This window comes from Podarcis tiliguerta (assembly GCF_965153285.1).
Source record: "Podarcis tiliguerta genome assembly, chromosome: 3".
Taxonomy (NCBI): Eukaryota; Metazoa; Chordata; class Lepidosauria; order Squamata; family Lacertidae; genus Podarcis; species Podarcis tiliguerta.
Window position 1 is genome coordinate 15,624,034 of NC_139536.1, and position 17,348 is coordinate 15,641,381.

Consider the following 17,348-nt stretch of genomic DNA (forward strand, 5'->3'; position numbering starts at 1 on the left):
ATTGCCCAATAGAATGTATAACCAGAATTATGGAGGGAATAAAATACTTTTCAACACTGAAGCTGAATAAATTATTTAGACATTTTAGGGCTAAAATGTCAGCTTTTGGTGTGCATATACTTTAAGTAGCAGAAGGAATCAGAGAAATTTTTACCAGGCACCATTTCCAAAAACCATCAGTACATCTCCCCACACACAAATTTATTTTTACTATCTGTTCTCCACTATTATTACTGATATAGTAAAACAACAAGTGTTATTTTCCAACAGATATGATTTCTGGTGTACCTTGTGCGTTAAGGCAGCATAAAGGAGATAGCCAGCTTGGGTGTGAACAATCCCTTTAGGTTTTCCTGTGCTCCCTGAGGTATAAAGCATAAAGAGCATATCTTCACTGTCCATTATTTCAGGGGAACAAACTGGCACCTCCTTAGCCATCTCCTAAATAAATAAAAGAAAGAGGAAGTATATTATTATTATTATTATTATTATTATTATTATTATTATTATTATTATTATCATCACCAACAACATCATCATACCCTACCCATCTGATTGGTGGCTTACAGCACATATTTAAACATAAAAACATCCCATAAGGGGCCATTTCATAAAAACTGAAGCAATGTTCTGGATTCATAGAGTTGTGGTTTTGTTTCTGTGCAGAAACAGTGGCCCAAAGTCTATTGTGCTGCACTCTACTGACAGCTGCCATTTCCAGTAAACTCCAGGCACACCTTGGGTATGGATACGGTATTGTCCAGAGGCTGTGTACCAACTAATTAGCTACTGGGTAACTCAGCCAGGAGCCACAAGTCCATTGCACTGTTCTTCACTGGGAGCTATTACAACTGAGACCATGCATCCTCTTTTGTTTCAGTTATCTTGGAAGAAGCAAGAACTTGGGGAAACAGTGGAAGTTCTTTACTGCTGTTTTGAGGGCAGTTTTGACCTGAACGAGAGTGAATCAACTGAAGTTTAATCCAGACAAGACAAGTACTGCTAAATGGAAGATATGCTGATCTGGATCTATGTGAGCAACCTGTACTGATGGGGTTGCATGTCTCCTGAAATGGTAAGTTTGCTGGTTGAGAGTTCTCTTGGATGCTCAAGTGCAGGCACTGACCAGGAATGCCTTACCATCTTCATTTGGTAAGTCAGCTGTGTCCTTACTAGGTGAAATCAGACCTGACCTCTGTTATACATACCTTTGTCACTGCCTGGTTGGAGACCTACAATGTGCTCTACACAGGGCTGTCCATGAAGACAGTTCAGAAACAGTTGGTTCAAAACGTAGCCACTACGTCTTTTGCTAAGACCAGGAGATTTATACATATTGCTCAATCCTTGACCAACTTTCCTCGTTTGAAATCCATTCAGACTCAATTGTGGTTGCTGCCATTGGTCTTTGAAACGTCTTGGGACAATGATCTACAGAACCACATGCTCCTGGATGAACCTGCTCAAGAATAGAGTTTCATTTTGGAGAGGCTCCTCCATGCTCCCACTTGCATCTGAGGTGCAGAGGTGACACAAAAAGAGCACCTTTTCAGTTATGGTCCCCCCACCCAAGGGAGTAGATACTCTATCACTCCCCACCTTTTGATGACTGTTTTATTCCAACATGTTTTTAATTAATACACCTCCTCTTTCATAATATTTTACATTGCTACTATTTATTTATAATTTATTTTGCTTGCAATTTTTCATGATCCAAGATTGAACGCAGACTCACCTAAGTCTTCCTGCTACACAGTTTTAAAAATCATTCTGGGAGAATAAATATATGAACACCTTGTCTTAAAAGTTTTGTCCACCATTCTGAAGTAAATGATTTCTTCATCCACAAATATGTCTAATTTTCAAAAAAAAAATAAACAGCTTCAGAAAATAATGGGGATGGGGGAAAAGATGGGTTTCCCCTGCAAATTTCCCCAGTTTTTCTGGCTTCTCATCTCTAGATATGAAGCTGCAATCCAAGGATGCACTAACTTGACAATTCAAAGTTTCAGCCTGGCCTTTGATTCATTATAAAACTAGGCTCATCAACATTAATTTGTTCTAGACAAAACACCAGCATATAACCTGCTGTGATAAAATATTATTGCACCCTATAGAAATACCTGATTTAAAAGAAGTACCATGAACATCATGAACATACTTCTTCAAGGAGAATATCACGACTGCCCATGTGGATTTTGTTGGTAGTTCTCTGGGTCACAAAGACACACTTGGCACTTGGACAATTCTTTACAGCTTCATCCACGGTCTTCTTCAGTTCTATGACACGTCCGCCCCTGACTCCCTGGTTAGAGGTGATGACTGCTTTGCATTCAGCTAACAAGAAAAATCATTTGTGGACTTAGCAGTTTGTTTTCCTCCATTATTGTTCCGAGTAATATTGTAACCAAAACATTATATACTGTATAGTATAGCAGAACAGTAACTCATACAAAGTATCCAGAGGGGTAGCTGTGTTTTCTGTTGCAGCAGAAACAAAAGGTCTTGTAGCAAAACTAGAAACAGACTCTTGTCCACAAAAGATTACACCCCCTGATAAATTTGTTAGTTTGTAAGAAGCTTCAAGACTCTATAGTTAAGCAGAGGCTTAACCCTTATCATAGTGCTGTGATGCTTAGCCCGCAGATAACAAATCTCTGCATCTGATATCATATAACTGGCTGGTGGGTGTAATGAGGCTCATTGGCCAATGTTCCTCACAACATACTACAAAGGGCTCTAATGTACACACATTTTGTGCATACAGAGGCTAACACATTCTTTTCAATGATGGAGAATATTAGTCATGCTTAATGGGAATGTCTGTTGTGTGTGAAGAGAACTGCCCTGCAATATGAGAAAAAAGTCATACTGTACTATGAATGTTCGTGATTCGAGGACCCGATCCCCGCTTGGGGAATAAAGACACGTGGACACAGAATGTAAGGTTAATGGGTAAGGTAAAGGCCACAATTTTATTGATTACAACATGTGAGAAGCTTTTGGCTTAGGCATTGGACCACGGAACATTAGACTCCACCCACTCGTAGAGGGGTGAGTCTGAGGAGGGGTTAACCACCAGTAGGGGAAGCCTGTTGATGCTAATCCAACTATAGGCTCTCTTCCTGATGTCACTGAGGGTCGTGCCATGGCCCCCCGCCACACGGGCATCGGACAGGATCCACGACCGCCCGATTCCTTTAGCGGAATACCCAAAATTGTCAGGGAAGGCGATGGCCACACCTTGCCACCCGAAACACCAACAACACATTCCAATGCCTAACCGCCAAATACCACTAAAGTTGTGACGGTTGCTACAAGGTAGGCGAAAAAAACCAAGAGGCCGGGCCAATCTAGCCAATTGGGAAAAACTCCTACCACGCCCCCTGGTTAAACAGGGTGACCAACCAGAGGTCCATAGCAAAGTCTCAGGAACAGCTAATCTAAAGGGAGTGGAGGGTGGGTGACTCGAAGAAAATGTGTGTGCAATGGTGGGGATCGCTGGCGCGGCTGCGTTTGAGCAGCAAGCCACACCCCCATCGAGCTTCCCTATTGGGTGCCCCAACTGGGGAGGGGCGTGGCGCCAGCCCTGGAGTTGAAGCAGGGGGCAGAGCGCCCCCTGCATGACACAGGAATCATCTCCCGATCACAACCCCTCCCCTCCTGGGAGGAGGAAAGGCTTTATCAGCTACCCCTTCCCAGCATCTGAAAACTACTCACAGTCATTGATCCTCCCTGCCAATGAATCTGCACTGAATCCAGCAAAGACAACGGTATGAACAGCACCAATTCTGGCACAAGCCAACATGGCAGCCACTGCCATTGGGGACACAGGCATATAAATAGCAACTCGGTCCCCTTTTTTTATTCCATTTTTCTTTAATGTATTAGCAAGGCGGCAAGTCATATCCAGAAGCTCCCTGCAACACAGGAAAGAACAACCATGTCATTTCTGTATGCTCCAGTTTGTTAAATATGTATTTCTATAGCATAAGGCTTGTATAAAGCAATGTCAATCCTAGTAATTTGAGTTTTTAAGAAAATTTCGAATTGAAAGATATCCCAGGAAAAGCCCCTGTGCCAATTAGGGTAATTTGCATTGAGGAAAAATCCATTTCCACCAGATTATTTTTTTTTTATGTCCTAGTGGATGATCCAGTTTAGTATTTTTACTTTACTTCTATATCGCAAACAAAGTTAAAAATTTGAAACTGCAAAAAGTTATTAAAATTAAAATAAAAATTTGAAACTGCCATGTTTGTCTAATATTGTACAGTACATGCAGTTGGTACCCACTCATTGTTAGTAGTGAACTTATGAAATGGGGGGAAATGTTTTGGAAATTATTCACTGGCCAATCTAAAGATCTATAACAGATAATTATTATTCCACCAAATGCAGGATTTAGTTATTTACTATGTATTAATTACCTGCCATTAAGACAGAATGAGGTATGTCATATAATGAAACATATGCACTGTTTTAACAGCTGAGAGCAACCATTTTAATACATGATCTAAAGTTCAGAGAAGTTGTTATCTGAATTATACCAAAAAATAGTTTAACAATCCTTAGCTTTGTCTCTTGCTGGTCTTTTGGATAACAACATTTGCTGAACCATAGAAATCAATAGTGCTTTTGAAATATTGACATGAGGAATACTTGGCCTTCATCAACATTCTTAGCATTCGAGAGACACTTACAGTGTTCAAATATAAAAAAGAATGCTTTGTAAGAAGCATGCCTCCTTGCTCAGCCTTAAAAACTGTAATTTGTTTCATATGCATTTGATTGTGTAATTACTTCTTATGCAACTAACGGCCCAACCCGAAATCAACAAATCTATGAATAAGGCTGTTTTAAAAAAAGTTGTTTTTACTCTTAGAATAGAGTCTAAAAATAATTAAATGGAGACTGATATAAAGTTCGTATCTCTTCCAAAGCTACCTACAAGTTTTATGGCTAAACAAAAATGAGAAACTCTGATGTCTGCCAAACCATAGCTGTCTTAGTTGACAACCATTCCATCTCACACTATCCAAATAATTCAGATATGTTTCAAAAATATGGTATCAAAGTCCTGCACAGGATCAGAACATTTCAGAAGGGACTATAAGGACAGAACTACACATTGTGAAGTAAATTCAAGATTTCCGAGCTGAGGTTTGTCTCCTATTACTAACAAAGGGACCAGAAGACATTTACAAGTGAGAATTGACAGGTGGAGTTTAATCCTGCTCGTAGCCATAGATGAGTCTGGTGAAGGCTGGTCCAGTAGGTCAAATGGGACACTGCTCCACCAACCTCAGCCGGCTCTACCTACTTGCTTTCAGTCTTGAGGGTGGCACTGGTTGTCAGTGCCTCCTCTCATTCTCAGCATTGCCCTCGTGCATCTCTCTGCCTTCTGCCCTACCAGTCCCTGTAGGCACGAGCCACCGTGGATTATCCCCTGCAAATGCCCTTGGCTATTTTTCCTCCCAGTAGTGCTCTGTAACCAGATGAAGCACAGCAGGAAGAAACAGCCAGGAGAAATTTGCAGAATGATAAGAGAATGCAACCCAGCAACATCTGGAGAGCCACAAACTCCTCCCTCCCTGTATTGTGCTCAGAAAGAAAGCCAGCCAGCAACAAAAGCTAGAACTGTTTCCATTCCTATTAATGTATATATATTGTTGTATAATATTTTCCACTCCTCCACTCAAGAAGTAGGCTGCAACGCTATCCAGGCATTCGCAATTCAACACCTCTAAAAAAAGGCGACAGCCTCTTGTGCTGACAGTTCCTATACAGTTATCAATAAGCCAATGCTTCCATGCCTTCTCCTGAGATAAAGCAAATATTCTCATTGAAATATATTACATTTATCTATCCACTGGTAGCTGTAAATGGATCAGTTTTATGACTGTGTATTTTGCAAATATGCATCAAGATCGCACTGTGTATTTTGCAAATATGCATCAGGATCATGCTGAAAAAATCCAGAGCAAAACCTTAACTGATTATCCCCAGTTCATTGTCACTGTATTATATATTTTCTGAATACATGTAGCTACAAGTCATAAAATAATAACACTAATTTTATTAATTATTATTACTACTACTACTACTACTACCACTACCACTACTACAGTATTATTATTATTATTATTATTACCCCACCCATCTGGGTGGCTTACAACACATATGATACCACAAAAAACACCAACCATTAAAAACTTCCCTATAGAGGGCTGCCTTCAGATGTCTTCTAAAGGTTGTGTAGTTGTTTATCTCTTTGACATCTGATGGGAGGGCGTTCCACAGGGAGGGAAGCAAAGTGCCAAAACTTTTGAATGAGTGGCAAACAGCTTTTGACCTGCTTAAAAAAAAACTAGGGATATGAGAAACTCCCAATGAAAATATTTGCTTTATCTCCCAAGTTAAGGCCCAAGCTGAAAATGGCATATCCTCCTAACACCATCTCAGTGTTTCCCAGACACTCCAAGTAGGAGGTACACATTATTTACTTTCAGATATGGAAGTATGTATGTATTCCACAAGTGCTCATGCCCAGCTTAGGTTGTTTCACCAGCTATGGTTCCTTCCTGGACTGGGATAGCCTGGCCTCAGTTGTCCTCTTGCTTAGACTACTGTAATGTGCTCTACATAGGGCTGCCCTTGAAGACAGTCCAGAGGCTACAGCTAGTGAAGAATGCAACTGCTGCATTGATAAGGGGTAGCTTGAAGGGACCATGTGATACTGGTGCTGCAATATAAAACCTTTAATGGCTTGGGTTCCAAGGACCCAAAAAAGCGCCTTCTCCAGCTCAGACCCTATCATCAGAAGGTGAGGCCTTGCTGACAGTGCCACTGCTGGGAGCTGCCCAGTTGGTTCGGCTGACTCATGATGGGGCCCTTTCAGTGGTACTTTGCCTGTTGTGGAAAGCCCTCCCCAGCAAGGGGCACCTGTCTCTATCATTATTAATTTGCAGGAGAAATTTGAAAACATTCCTGTTTACCCAAGCATTTGGTGGCTGAAGAATACTGCTCCTGGCAACCTAAAGATCATTAACTGTCACTGTAAGTGCTTTTAAATGTTTTCAGTTGTAGCTGCCTTTAGAATGTTGACTGTTATAGAATGTTTTTTCCTCTGTTTGTTTTTAAATTGTGTATCTGTTTGCCATTCTGGTCTGCTTTGGGAGGAAGGGCAGGACGTAAATACAATAAATAATATGTGGATTTAACACAGGCTATAATAATAATCCCAGCTAAAATGTCCAGACCAGGGGTCATCAAACTTTTTCAGCAGGGGGCTGGTCCACTGTCCCTCAGACCTTGTGGGGGGCCAGACTATATTTGGGGGGAAAACCAAATGAATTCCTATGCCCCACAAATTTTAAATAAAAGCACACATTCTACTCATGTAAAAACACCAGGCAGGCCGCACAAATAACCCAGAGATGCATTTTAAATAAAAGGACACATTCTACTCATGTAAAAACACGCTGATTCCCAGACAATCTTGGGGCTGGATTTAGAAGGCAATTGCGCCAGATCCGGCTGCCGGGCTTTTGTTTGCCTACCCATGGTCCATACTATTTACTGATAAAGTACTCATGCCTCTTGACAACACACATATTTTTATTTTACTGGTCACCTACTTTCTGTGTGATACCTACATCTATCTATTTAAAGCAACAGCTGTGCATGGACAAAACTCCTTAGAGCAGTCAATGCATTTTTATAGCAGCTTGGTTAATTAGCTGATAAGTCTACCAACAGCTTGCTATTATTAACAGATATCAGAACAGCTTGAAAGGAAACACTGTGTTTGCAGGCCTTGTCCCTACTGAGACAACCAAAGACCAGAGGATTGTCACAGCTCAGTTTCTTCAAACTCTTACTTGAAGGCAAACCTAACAAAGTACCTAAAGGAACATACTGGTGTTTAAAATAGCCAATGAGCCTTATGCACAATTTGGGAGAGGGGAACCATGTCAGGATCAAGAATGCAACACATGGGGCTATCCGTTCCTCTTTCAGCCCCATGCTGTGGTATCAATGAAAACAACCCGAAGGCTTGCGTATAGCTGCCTGAAGCCTGGAGAGCAAGAGGGGGTCGGTGCCAACTCCTGCTGCACTCCCCGGGCTTCAGGCAGCTATCCGCAAGCCTTATAAGTGCGTCCCCAGCCCTGCAAGCTCTGGGAGCGGCGGCAAGGCTGCACGCAACCTTGCCACCGCTCCCGGACCTGTTCTGGGGGCTGGGGTCAGGGGAAGCTCGGGCTTCCCCCGCCCCAGCCCCATGGCTAAAAATGAAGCCAAGACAGCAAGCAGGATCCATCCCGCTCGCTGTCTTGGCTTCTGCAAAAGCCGAGCGCAGCCTCTCCCAGCTGGAGAGGTTGCACGCGGCTAAAGAGAAAGTCAAGACAGGCAGCGGGATGGATCCCGCTCGCTGTCTTGGCTTCTTTGCTCTTTGGGGCTGGGGGGGGATATATTTTTTTTCTTCTCCCCCCCCCCTAAAAACTAGGTGCGCCCTGTGGTCCGGTGCACCCTATGGGGCGAAAAATACGGTACATTAAATGAGATCAGACATTGAATGCAATGAATGGTTTGGCTAAGAGTTCCAATGTATTTAATTTCATAAATAAAACTAAATATGCTATTCATACGAATCTCAGACTAGAGTGGATATGACTCCATCATATCGAATATGAAACTAAATATTTGAGTATATTGTTAGAACTTTGTGGGTGCCTTGATTCCCCTAAATTTATTGGTGTCAGATTCTCCCCTAAATTCCTGGGTCTAGTGGGTATTGGAGTTTAATCAAGGCTTGGAGTATTAAAATGGGCTGCCAGATGCTGGATTTAGCCAAACAGGCCAAATCAGTTTCCCATACAGGCAATCACCTGGGAGAAGAGCCAGTCTGGAAAACAAAGGGCAAGGTGATGAGCCATTAAGAAGACAAGGTCTGTGCCAGCCAGTCTCCCTTTCGTACCTTCTTTTTTCAACTATCCCTTGCACACAGACAACCCCCCCTTTACCGTTTTCATGCCACATTCTCCCCCCTGTTCTGCAACCCCCTCTGTGTGCACACCCCATGATGGTATATGTTGCTGTAGCTTTAAATTGAGTAGAATCTAAAGAGCAAGTCAGTCAGTTAGCTTGTTCAGTTAGAGAAGGTTAACTTCAGCTTATGGATGTTGTGTGCATGTGAGTGCTTGTTTGGTAATAACATATATTTTCTAAATTATTACTTTGCATCTGGAACATCATGTTGAAGATAGCAAATGGTTCCAGGAGTGAAATACACTGTGTTAAGGTACAATCTCTGCTGTTGTTTAAAACCACAATTTCCCTCCCATGACCAATTTACCCCTGCCATTGTTTAGAAGAGCCACTCATTTCCTTTCAGTATCCCCCCTTCTTGCCATCCTGAAACTTCTTCCTCTTCCATTCCCTTGCTGTCTCATGTGAGACAGATAAAGAATGCACAGCTCTGAAATAATTCATAGCACTTCACTCATACTTCTGCCATTGTTCCAAACCACCACTCTCCCCTGTCAGTGTCATCCCCATGCCAAGGCCACCGCTGTTGTGCAACCAGCTTTCACTTTTGCTCCTCTACTCTAACTTGGCTTCTTGGCAATCCAGGATTGCGATGAGGCACTACAAATCCTCCAAGGTGGGCTGCACAGAGATATTCTTACATTTTTCTTAGACGCAGCCCATGTTCATTTGCAGAAAGACTTCACATCCATGTGGACTGGTTCCTTTTTCTTACACTAGCTTCAGCTTGATTGCAAACTGTATTTCCTCTTCTGACACAGCTAGCTTCTTACTGTACATGTGTTGAAATAGCATTGTCAGGCAAATTTTTGTTACATTTTTATCTGTAACTATGTTTAAATGTAACTTTACTTTTGTAATATTTTGTAATAGATTAATTCATCTGTTGTTTTTTTGTAGACATATTTTTAATATATTCAGTGGTTCAGAAATTATTTCATCATAATAATGATGAAATTCTGTCTTATTAAATACCTGTTAATGACAACTGAACAGTTATGAATATTCTTTAGGCTACATTGCCACATGGTTTCCAGTAGCCCCTTTCTGACAGGCTGCTCAGCTACCGCCAAATGTCCCATCAATCTACTGCTGGGTTCTAACCCACTATTTGGGAACCACTCTGCTAAAAAAAAACTGGTTGTCTTTGCCATCTTGTTCACCACTACTCCTGGACTGATTCCTCTTCTTTAGGCTGGCCATCATTAAAGAATGGGAAAGATTTTGTACAAAAGCTCTTGAAGTAGGCAGTAAGCATGCCCCAACTGCAGTATAAGACACATTCTGAAGTCATACCTGTAGGTGACTTTCTCCTCAGTGCCAGGCTCATCTTTTTCCCAGATCAAAGCCACTCTCTCTGGAGAGTGTTGTGCATACCGGTCCAAGCAGTTAACTGCAGAGAAACAAATTATAAAAAAGCAACATTTACAGTAGATTCTAAAGTGTCAGATTTGATAATCAACTTGTGCTATTAATATTTTTTAAAGATAATGAACAAATATAATTTATTTAAAGAGCCTCTGACATGCAAATCTACAATAATGTCCCAATGAAATAGTCAAGAGCATCAAAGTACAGTATTCAGATGATTTCAGTATTTCAGAATCATTAAAATGAAATTCCACTGTACATCAGTTTAGTTTATAAACATATACTACAGTCAAGCATCTACAAGAATGCTGAGACAGTAAATGTAAGGATGTCAATAGATACAGTTGCCATATACAGTTGTTGAAACTTTAACAGTAGGATTCTGTTTATAACACAAGATGGCCACAACTGACTAACCACCTTCATGGGTTGTTGATGTTCTTTGTAGTTTAGACCACCTACAGTCTAAAACCAGGCAAACAAGAGCTATGTGATTGCTTTGTAAGCCAGGAATATATGCATAATATTTATCTATTTATATTTATTGAAAAATATAGCTTCTAACTAAGGCCTGCATAGGAAAGGAAGAGCAACAGGGCATTGGAAAGGCAAGAGACTGAAAGTCTTTTGGTTAATATAGCGCTCCCCACCCCACCCCCACTCTCTCTGCTAAATATTACAATTATGTGGAGGGATTGGAATGTGTATAACATACTGAAAGGAGTACTGCCTCCTAAGCACAGGATGATTGATACACACAATTCTCCCTCAGCTTTGAGTTTAGCAGGCCCTCTTTCCAGCACTTAAAGGCTAGGAAGTCCAGCCTTTTAAAATCAAAGTTGAAGTTTGGCCATCAGATTTTGCTGTAGACAGCTGTTGTGTAATTATGCTTCACCCTTCTAAAAATGCATAGGTTTTGTAATTATAAGCTCATGTTTTGGAAACCTAATACTGTAGTGTTGTGCTCTTCAGCCAATCCCTTCAATGCCCTTGTTGGTGTCCTTTTCTTCTAATTTGACCCTAAGGGAGTCCTCTATTTACAAATACTGTAATCAACAATCAAGGACAGTTCTTCACTGTACAAAGCTTAGAGAAACTTTACTGGGAAAATAATGCAGTAAAATACTTAATTTCACTGTATGTTCCCCACCCCCATGCCTGAGACCAACTATAACATCCTTGAAAATTAAGGCTTCTTCAATAAACAAAAGCAGCACTAGAGTCCTTTAATTATTCCAGCCACGTTCAAGTACCTTTTCAACTCTTATGTGTATGGCAATGGTAGCTTAACTAGGTCATTTAACTCTTCTCTTCCTTAATATTTAACATTTAAATGGTTTTCATGACCTTGATTATACACTGGTGACTTGATTGAGAATTGCTTTTTAGCTAAATTCTACTTATTTTTAAATATTTTTATATTCCACCTTATAATCATTTTTTTACCCTTTTATTACAATGCAATTTGCTATCCTCTTGTATGAAACATGTATGACAAGATACATTCCCCCCATTAAACATTAACACATCAACTCTAAACCAATTTAAGCAAGTTATTGTCATCTTCTAAGTAAGAATGCATAAAACAGTGATATGAAGATAAAAAGAGAAAGTGATAAGTAGAGCAAATAAGTAGAGTGGTAAGTAGAGCAAATGGAGTCAAAATATAATTAACAAAAGTGTGCTTAATATAGAAAGCTCCATTAAAATAAATGAAAGTTGGCAGCTCTTCCTGTTGAATTTTGAACAATGTCACATGTAAGCTACAAAGAATTGGACCAAATGCTAGTCAATGATCAAATTGAAATGGATTCTAAAGCAGTTTCTTTCAGCATAATAAGCCATCTGTGAGTAACATTAACACCCTCACCTTGTAGAATATTAACTTGTAAAAAGAAGCAGCTGAAGAAAATGTGCCATTTCTGGAAAATGTCACCTGTGACTTTACTGTAGATTTCTCCAGCATGTCAACTGCAATGATGAAACCTGATCACTGTGGTAATTGTTGAAAATAGGTAATGGTTGAAAATAGAAACTCACATCCAGAAAGTGTTAAAGAACTGATGTGCCTAGGTTTATCTCCCATGAGTTTTATGAAGCTGTGTTGCACTTTGAATTAGAACAATTGGCATAATGAAGGATGCAATACTAAGCACTGTGACAAGAGAGTTAAGGCCTACTGAACTCTGTGGGACTCAATTCTGAGTAAACATGGTTAACAGAGCAGTGTAAGAGAAACAGCTGTATCTTTTTTATTAACTGAAGTGAACTGTAAGTGTAAATGAGTGCAACTGTATTTAAATTAACAGAGAGGAAGTGGGGAGAAAGGTCCTAATATAACCTCTACTGTAATTGTTTCTAAAGAAAGGAAGCTTTTTTATATGGAGAACAATCATGGGTGTAGCCAAGGGGGGCCAGTTGCCCCCCCATCAAGTAATATCCTTAACTGACCAATCACATCAGTCCTCCCCCCCCCAAAAAAAAACCTGGATACACCCATGAGAACATTAATCATGCCACTTCCCACAACCACCCCACAGGTGGAACTAACTCTGACTTGCAATGGCTTTCCAGGATTTCAGGCAGGGAACATTCCCAGCAGATGCTTGAACCTAGGACCTTCTGCATGCAAAGAAGATGCTCTACTACTGAGCTACAACCCTTCCCCTATAAAGTACTGTTCCAGGATTACTGTAGCCTGAGCTTTTGCTGAAAGTGTATCATCTCATGTGCCTCATTTGCTAAAGTTAGCATTCAACTTCAGTGGTGGTGGTGGTGGTGGTGATAGCCACTGTTTATGCAATCACAGCTAGCAGCAAACAGACATGGGGACACCAATTCCTATAAGAGGGATTCAGAGCCACTTACTTTATAATGAACCACTGTGGATTTAAAATCTTATTACCTTGTTATTGCTAGTTAAAACAGTGATTACAATTAGAACCCTATTGATTGCACACAAAATCATTTGGCAGTGAGGGATTAGCACTCTGCATAGCACATGTTGAGAGGCACTTTCACCTATTCTTTAGTATTACTTAACACAACAAAAATTAAGATCCTGGTATTATAAACAACTTTACAGGTGAAAAGCAGCTATTAAAAAAGCATGTTTGGAATGCTAAAGCCAAAATGTTCAGTTCTCATCTACCAAAGCTGCACTAACACATACTTTATGACTTTGACAGCAGAATCAGTTGCCTCTAGGAAATTCACAAGCAAGGCACAAATGCAATAGCCCTCTCTCATTGTTGGTCCCCAACATTGTACAGTAAGAACCTCAAATAGCTTCATCTTTCACTATTTTTCCTTAATTTTTCAATATGTAATTGAATATGCTCGAAGTCTACAGTCACAGATTCATTATGTTTAGCATTAAACTTATAATTCTACTTTGAATAATCTTTGCCAAAGGAGAAAAAAGAAAATTACAGAGACAAATAGACAGGGAAAACCTTCGGTATATTCAGCTTCTTTCAAAGCAGGGCATGTGGGAGTAATAGTCTGTTCCAAATAAAAAATAAGGCAGGGACTGATGGTGCATGGCTTGTCCATCCCATTAAAGTAACAGAATCAATGTTAAAGCTCATGGAACTGTTTTTCTATTGGTTAATCTTCATTTTTGTTATTTATACTTCTGTAATTGCTGAAATATCATAACCATTATAACATGGCAAAAAGGAAAAGGGATGCAGGAGCAAAAAAAAAAATTCAGTCTCATGCTAAGTACATAATATTGGGAGCGGTTGTGGGTCATTTTTCAATTGTCAACTGTGGTCAAGTTAGATTTTTATTTTTCAAAAAAAAAAATTGTCACAAAGCATTTTAGTATTACAGACCCTGGAGAAAACCACTAATAAAGAGAAATCACATCCTCATCTGCTAACAGTTTCATTTACTATCCAAGTTTTAAAAGCAGGAGGGGTGGGAACAAATAGTGCTTTTACTACAAAGCCAAGTTCAACTTCCACAAATGAGGCATCCTAGCAACAAGCATTCCATGTACCAGAAAAATGTAGTGCCCATAGCAACTATTTGAGAGAATTTGTGTTGAATTAAGTGGTTAGCACCATCACCAACTATAGCTCCTTGAGCTTTCCATGTTTCAGTATTGATACATTCACTCTTTCTGTAGAATCATGTAAAAGTACATACTGTACAGTATATGTCTTACAAAGCCTTTATTTATACATGTCTTATTTTTAACAGCGGGATTTTCAAAAATCTAATAATAGGTTCTTTTGCAAGGAAAGCTTCTAGAAGCTGTTTCATTTACATTCTTAAGGCATTGCATAGCTTTTTGATAGGACAACTCTTTATTTTCTACTAGTCAGACTAAGCCCATCCTATATCTAGCTTGTTAATGCAACAGTTACAAATGAATCAGCCCAAACTAGAAAAAATGGCCAATCTCATTTTAAAACAGATGATAGTTTCCAGAAGATCTGAGGTCAGCCAGGTGGTTAAAAGGTTGTGGAGCAGATGTGAAGAGTCTAAAACAATGAAGGAAGCAAGTGGTGGTTTGTATTTTTAACAACTCTGTGGAAAAACAGGGCAGCAAATTAAAGGGCTTTGGGGTCTAGTTTTCTTTTTAGTGGAGCACAGTAACCCTTGACGGGGTCAGAATTATGGATCCAACAAGTTAATACTGTTATTTATTGAATATTTGAATATAACTGCAAAGTCTAATGCATGAAATGTTTGTAGGCCAATGTGAAATGACATGCACTTTGCAGCCAACATCCAGGGACTATGCTCATTCTCAGGGTTAATCAATGGAAAAAGCTGCCACCTGAAATAATCATAAATCAATTAATATAAGCATATCTCCTATATTAGGTAAACCTATATGGCAGTCTCAAATGTTTAAAGACATGCTTTTAGTATATATCCAACCTATGTGCATCATAATCACACACACCCGGCAAGGGTACTCATTTTATTCTGCTTCCCACACTCTCAATATGGTACACAGCAAGCAACCAGGAGTATGCAAAATTGCCACCCAAAAGAGCTCTCAGAGAGTTTTAAGTAATTATGACTTTTAAGTTCTTTGGTAAATATATATATATATACCTGCAAAAGTTCTTCGTAAGTTCTTTGGGACAGGGACCTGTTTTTTGTTCATATTACTTTGGAGGCAGTAATGTTTCCCACTACCAGTTGCTAGAAAACACAGGAGGGGAGAGTGCTCTTGTGCTCATGTTCTGCTCCTTGGTTTCCCACAGGCATCTGGCTGCCCACTGTGAGAACAGGACGCTGGACTAGATGGGCAACTGCCTGATCCAGCAGGATATTCTTCTGTTCTTATAATCTGCCTTTTTCATTGATATATGACTACGTTGATATATGAAGGGAGGTCCTGCAATGCTTGCTCAACCGCATTCCATGTGGTATTTCCAAGCACCAATGGAAATGTCCACTGGAGGTAAAATGCCTCCCCCCCTCCCCTGCCATCCCGCAGCAAAGTATTTAAATGCTATTAATTTGTAAGATGAAAATGCTGCTTCCCTACCTCACAAGAACCACAGCATCAAAAAACATGTCATATGAGAATGATGAGCTGCCCATGATCTCAAACCCAATGAAATAAAAATAATGAGCAATTCACTTATTTGCATATTGCTTTCCCTCCCAGTATATCTTTAAGGAAGGCCACCTGCATCACACAAAACAAAGGTTGCTTCCATTATGTGAGCTGACAATTGCTGAAAAAACTTGTTTGTCTACTTTGAACTCTATTTCCTCCACTCTATTCACGGGGCCACATTGGCTTTCACAAATGCACAGCAGATGGTGGGGAGAAAATGTGTTTTAAATATGAAGATGCATTATCCTAAAAGCCACAGCTAATTTTTTCCCTTTATGTTGACTCTTCGAGGTCTTATTCCAAAACACTTTCCTAGCCTAGGCACCCTATGAACTGCAGATGCACAAGATTTCCAGGGCATTCTGCACTGGAAAACTTGTGTAGTCTTACAACTCATGCGGGCTCCTCGAGCTCAGCTCCAGAAAGCCACAGCTCAGGCCCTAAAACTTTGTTTTTCGCAGCAGGGCCGATCGAAAAGGCCCGATCTGACACAATGCAGGTGCCTCTGAGCATCTGCAGAGCGCATTCGACCCCTTATTTTCTTTCTCCTCGCCGCATTAACAGCCACCTCATCACTTTGCAGGCGCCTGGCTTTCCATATCACTTGGGTGGTGACTTCCAGGCACTGAATTAGATAAGCTTTCGAAACCTGAAGGACTCGAGGAATGAGAAGACGGACCGAGGAGAGAGCGATATATAGCTATATATATATAAGATGTGTGCGCGCCAGGGGCAACTCCTCGCCCCTCCTGCCCAAGGAAGGCGCTCCTTACCCGCCACATTTAAGCGGCCGCCCAAGAACCAGCGGACGCGGCCCTGCGCGAAATCCCACTCGCAGTCGGTGTGGTGCGCGGCGTCCCACAGCAGCGCCTCCCGAGCCAGCGCCCCCCAGAAAGCCCCGGGCGACTCGGCCGCCCTCCGGGACACCTCGCCATAGCTCCCCCTCAGGAAGGGGTCGCTCGCCTGAGAGAGGCAACGGCCGCCGCTGAGGAGGCGGCCGCACGGAGGCCGTCCCCAGGGGGCGCCCGGCCAGCTCCGGCTCCACCAGGGAAGCCTCCCTCGCCGCCTGCTCAAGGCGCTCCGCAAGCGGCTCAGGGCAACAGCCGCGGACGGTGTGGCTGCCATAAGGCCGCCGGCGAAGGTTTGGCAGGTGTGTAGCGGCGGGGGGCGCTGAAACCGGCTCGGCGCCGCCTTCGAGGGGGCGAAGGAGGGGAAGCGGCTTTCGAAATCGGTCGCCTGAGGCTCTGAGTTGGCCCAGCCAAGTTGGCCCTGCGCGCTTCCTCCTTCTCCTCCGCCTCACCACGCCTTTCCCGCCCTTTTCCCCTGCGTCTCATGAGGC

The 17,348-nt window shown here is 41.4% G+C and overlaps 1 protein-coding gene and 1 long non-coding RNA gene across 4 annotated transcripts in view; both read right to left on the reverse strand.

Moving 5' to 3' along the window:
* The window catches only part of ACSS1 (acyl-CoA synthetase short chain family member 1), a 31,859-nt gene extending 14,533 nt beyond the window's left edge, over nucleotides 1-17,326 (reverse strand). Inside the window, exons 1-5 of one of the 3 annotated variants that reach the window (XM_083432858.1) lie at nucleotides 16,783-17,326; nucleotides 10,345-10,441; nucleotides 3,721-3,920; nucleotides 2,162-2,337; nucleotides 289-441 (exon numbers count right to left, since the gene is read on the reverse strand). In XM_083432858.1, the coding sequence (XP_083288984.1) occupies nucleotides 289-441; nucleotides 2,162-2,337; nucleotides 3,721-3,920; nucleotides 10,345-10,441; nucleotides 16,783-17,134 (978 nt within the window). In that variant the 5' untranslated portion in view covers nucleotides 17,135-17,326. Of the gene's footprint in view, nucleotides 1-288; nucleotides 442-2,161; nucleotides 2,338-3,720; nucleotides 3,921-6,998; nucleotides 7,064-9,689; nucleotides 9,821-10,344; nucleotides 10,442-16,782 lie in introns of those variants that run through there. The other 2 variants (XM_083432860.1, XM_083432859.1) reach the window with 2 other exon arrangements.
* LOC310674080 lies at nucleotides 14,584-16,776 on the reverse strand. The gene is made up of 2 exons (XR_014509393.1): nucleotides 15,496-16,776; nucleotides 14,584-14,912 (listed from the first exon to the last, which is right to left on the reverse strand). It is a non-coding gene; the product is annotated as an uncharacterized lncRNA (long non-coding RNA).
* Nucleotides 17,327-17,348: the final 22 nt, after the last annotated feature.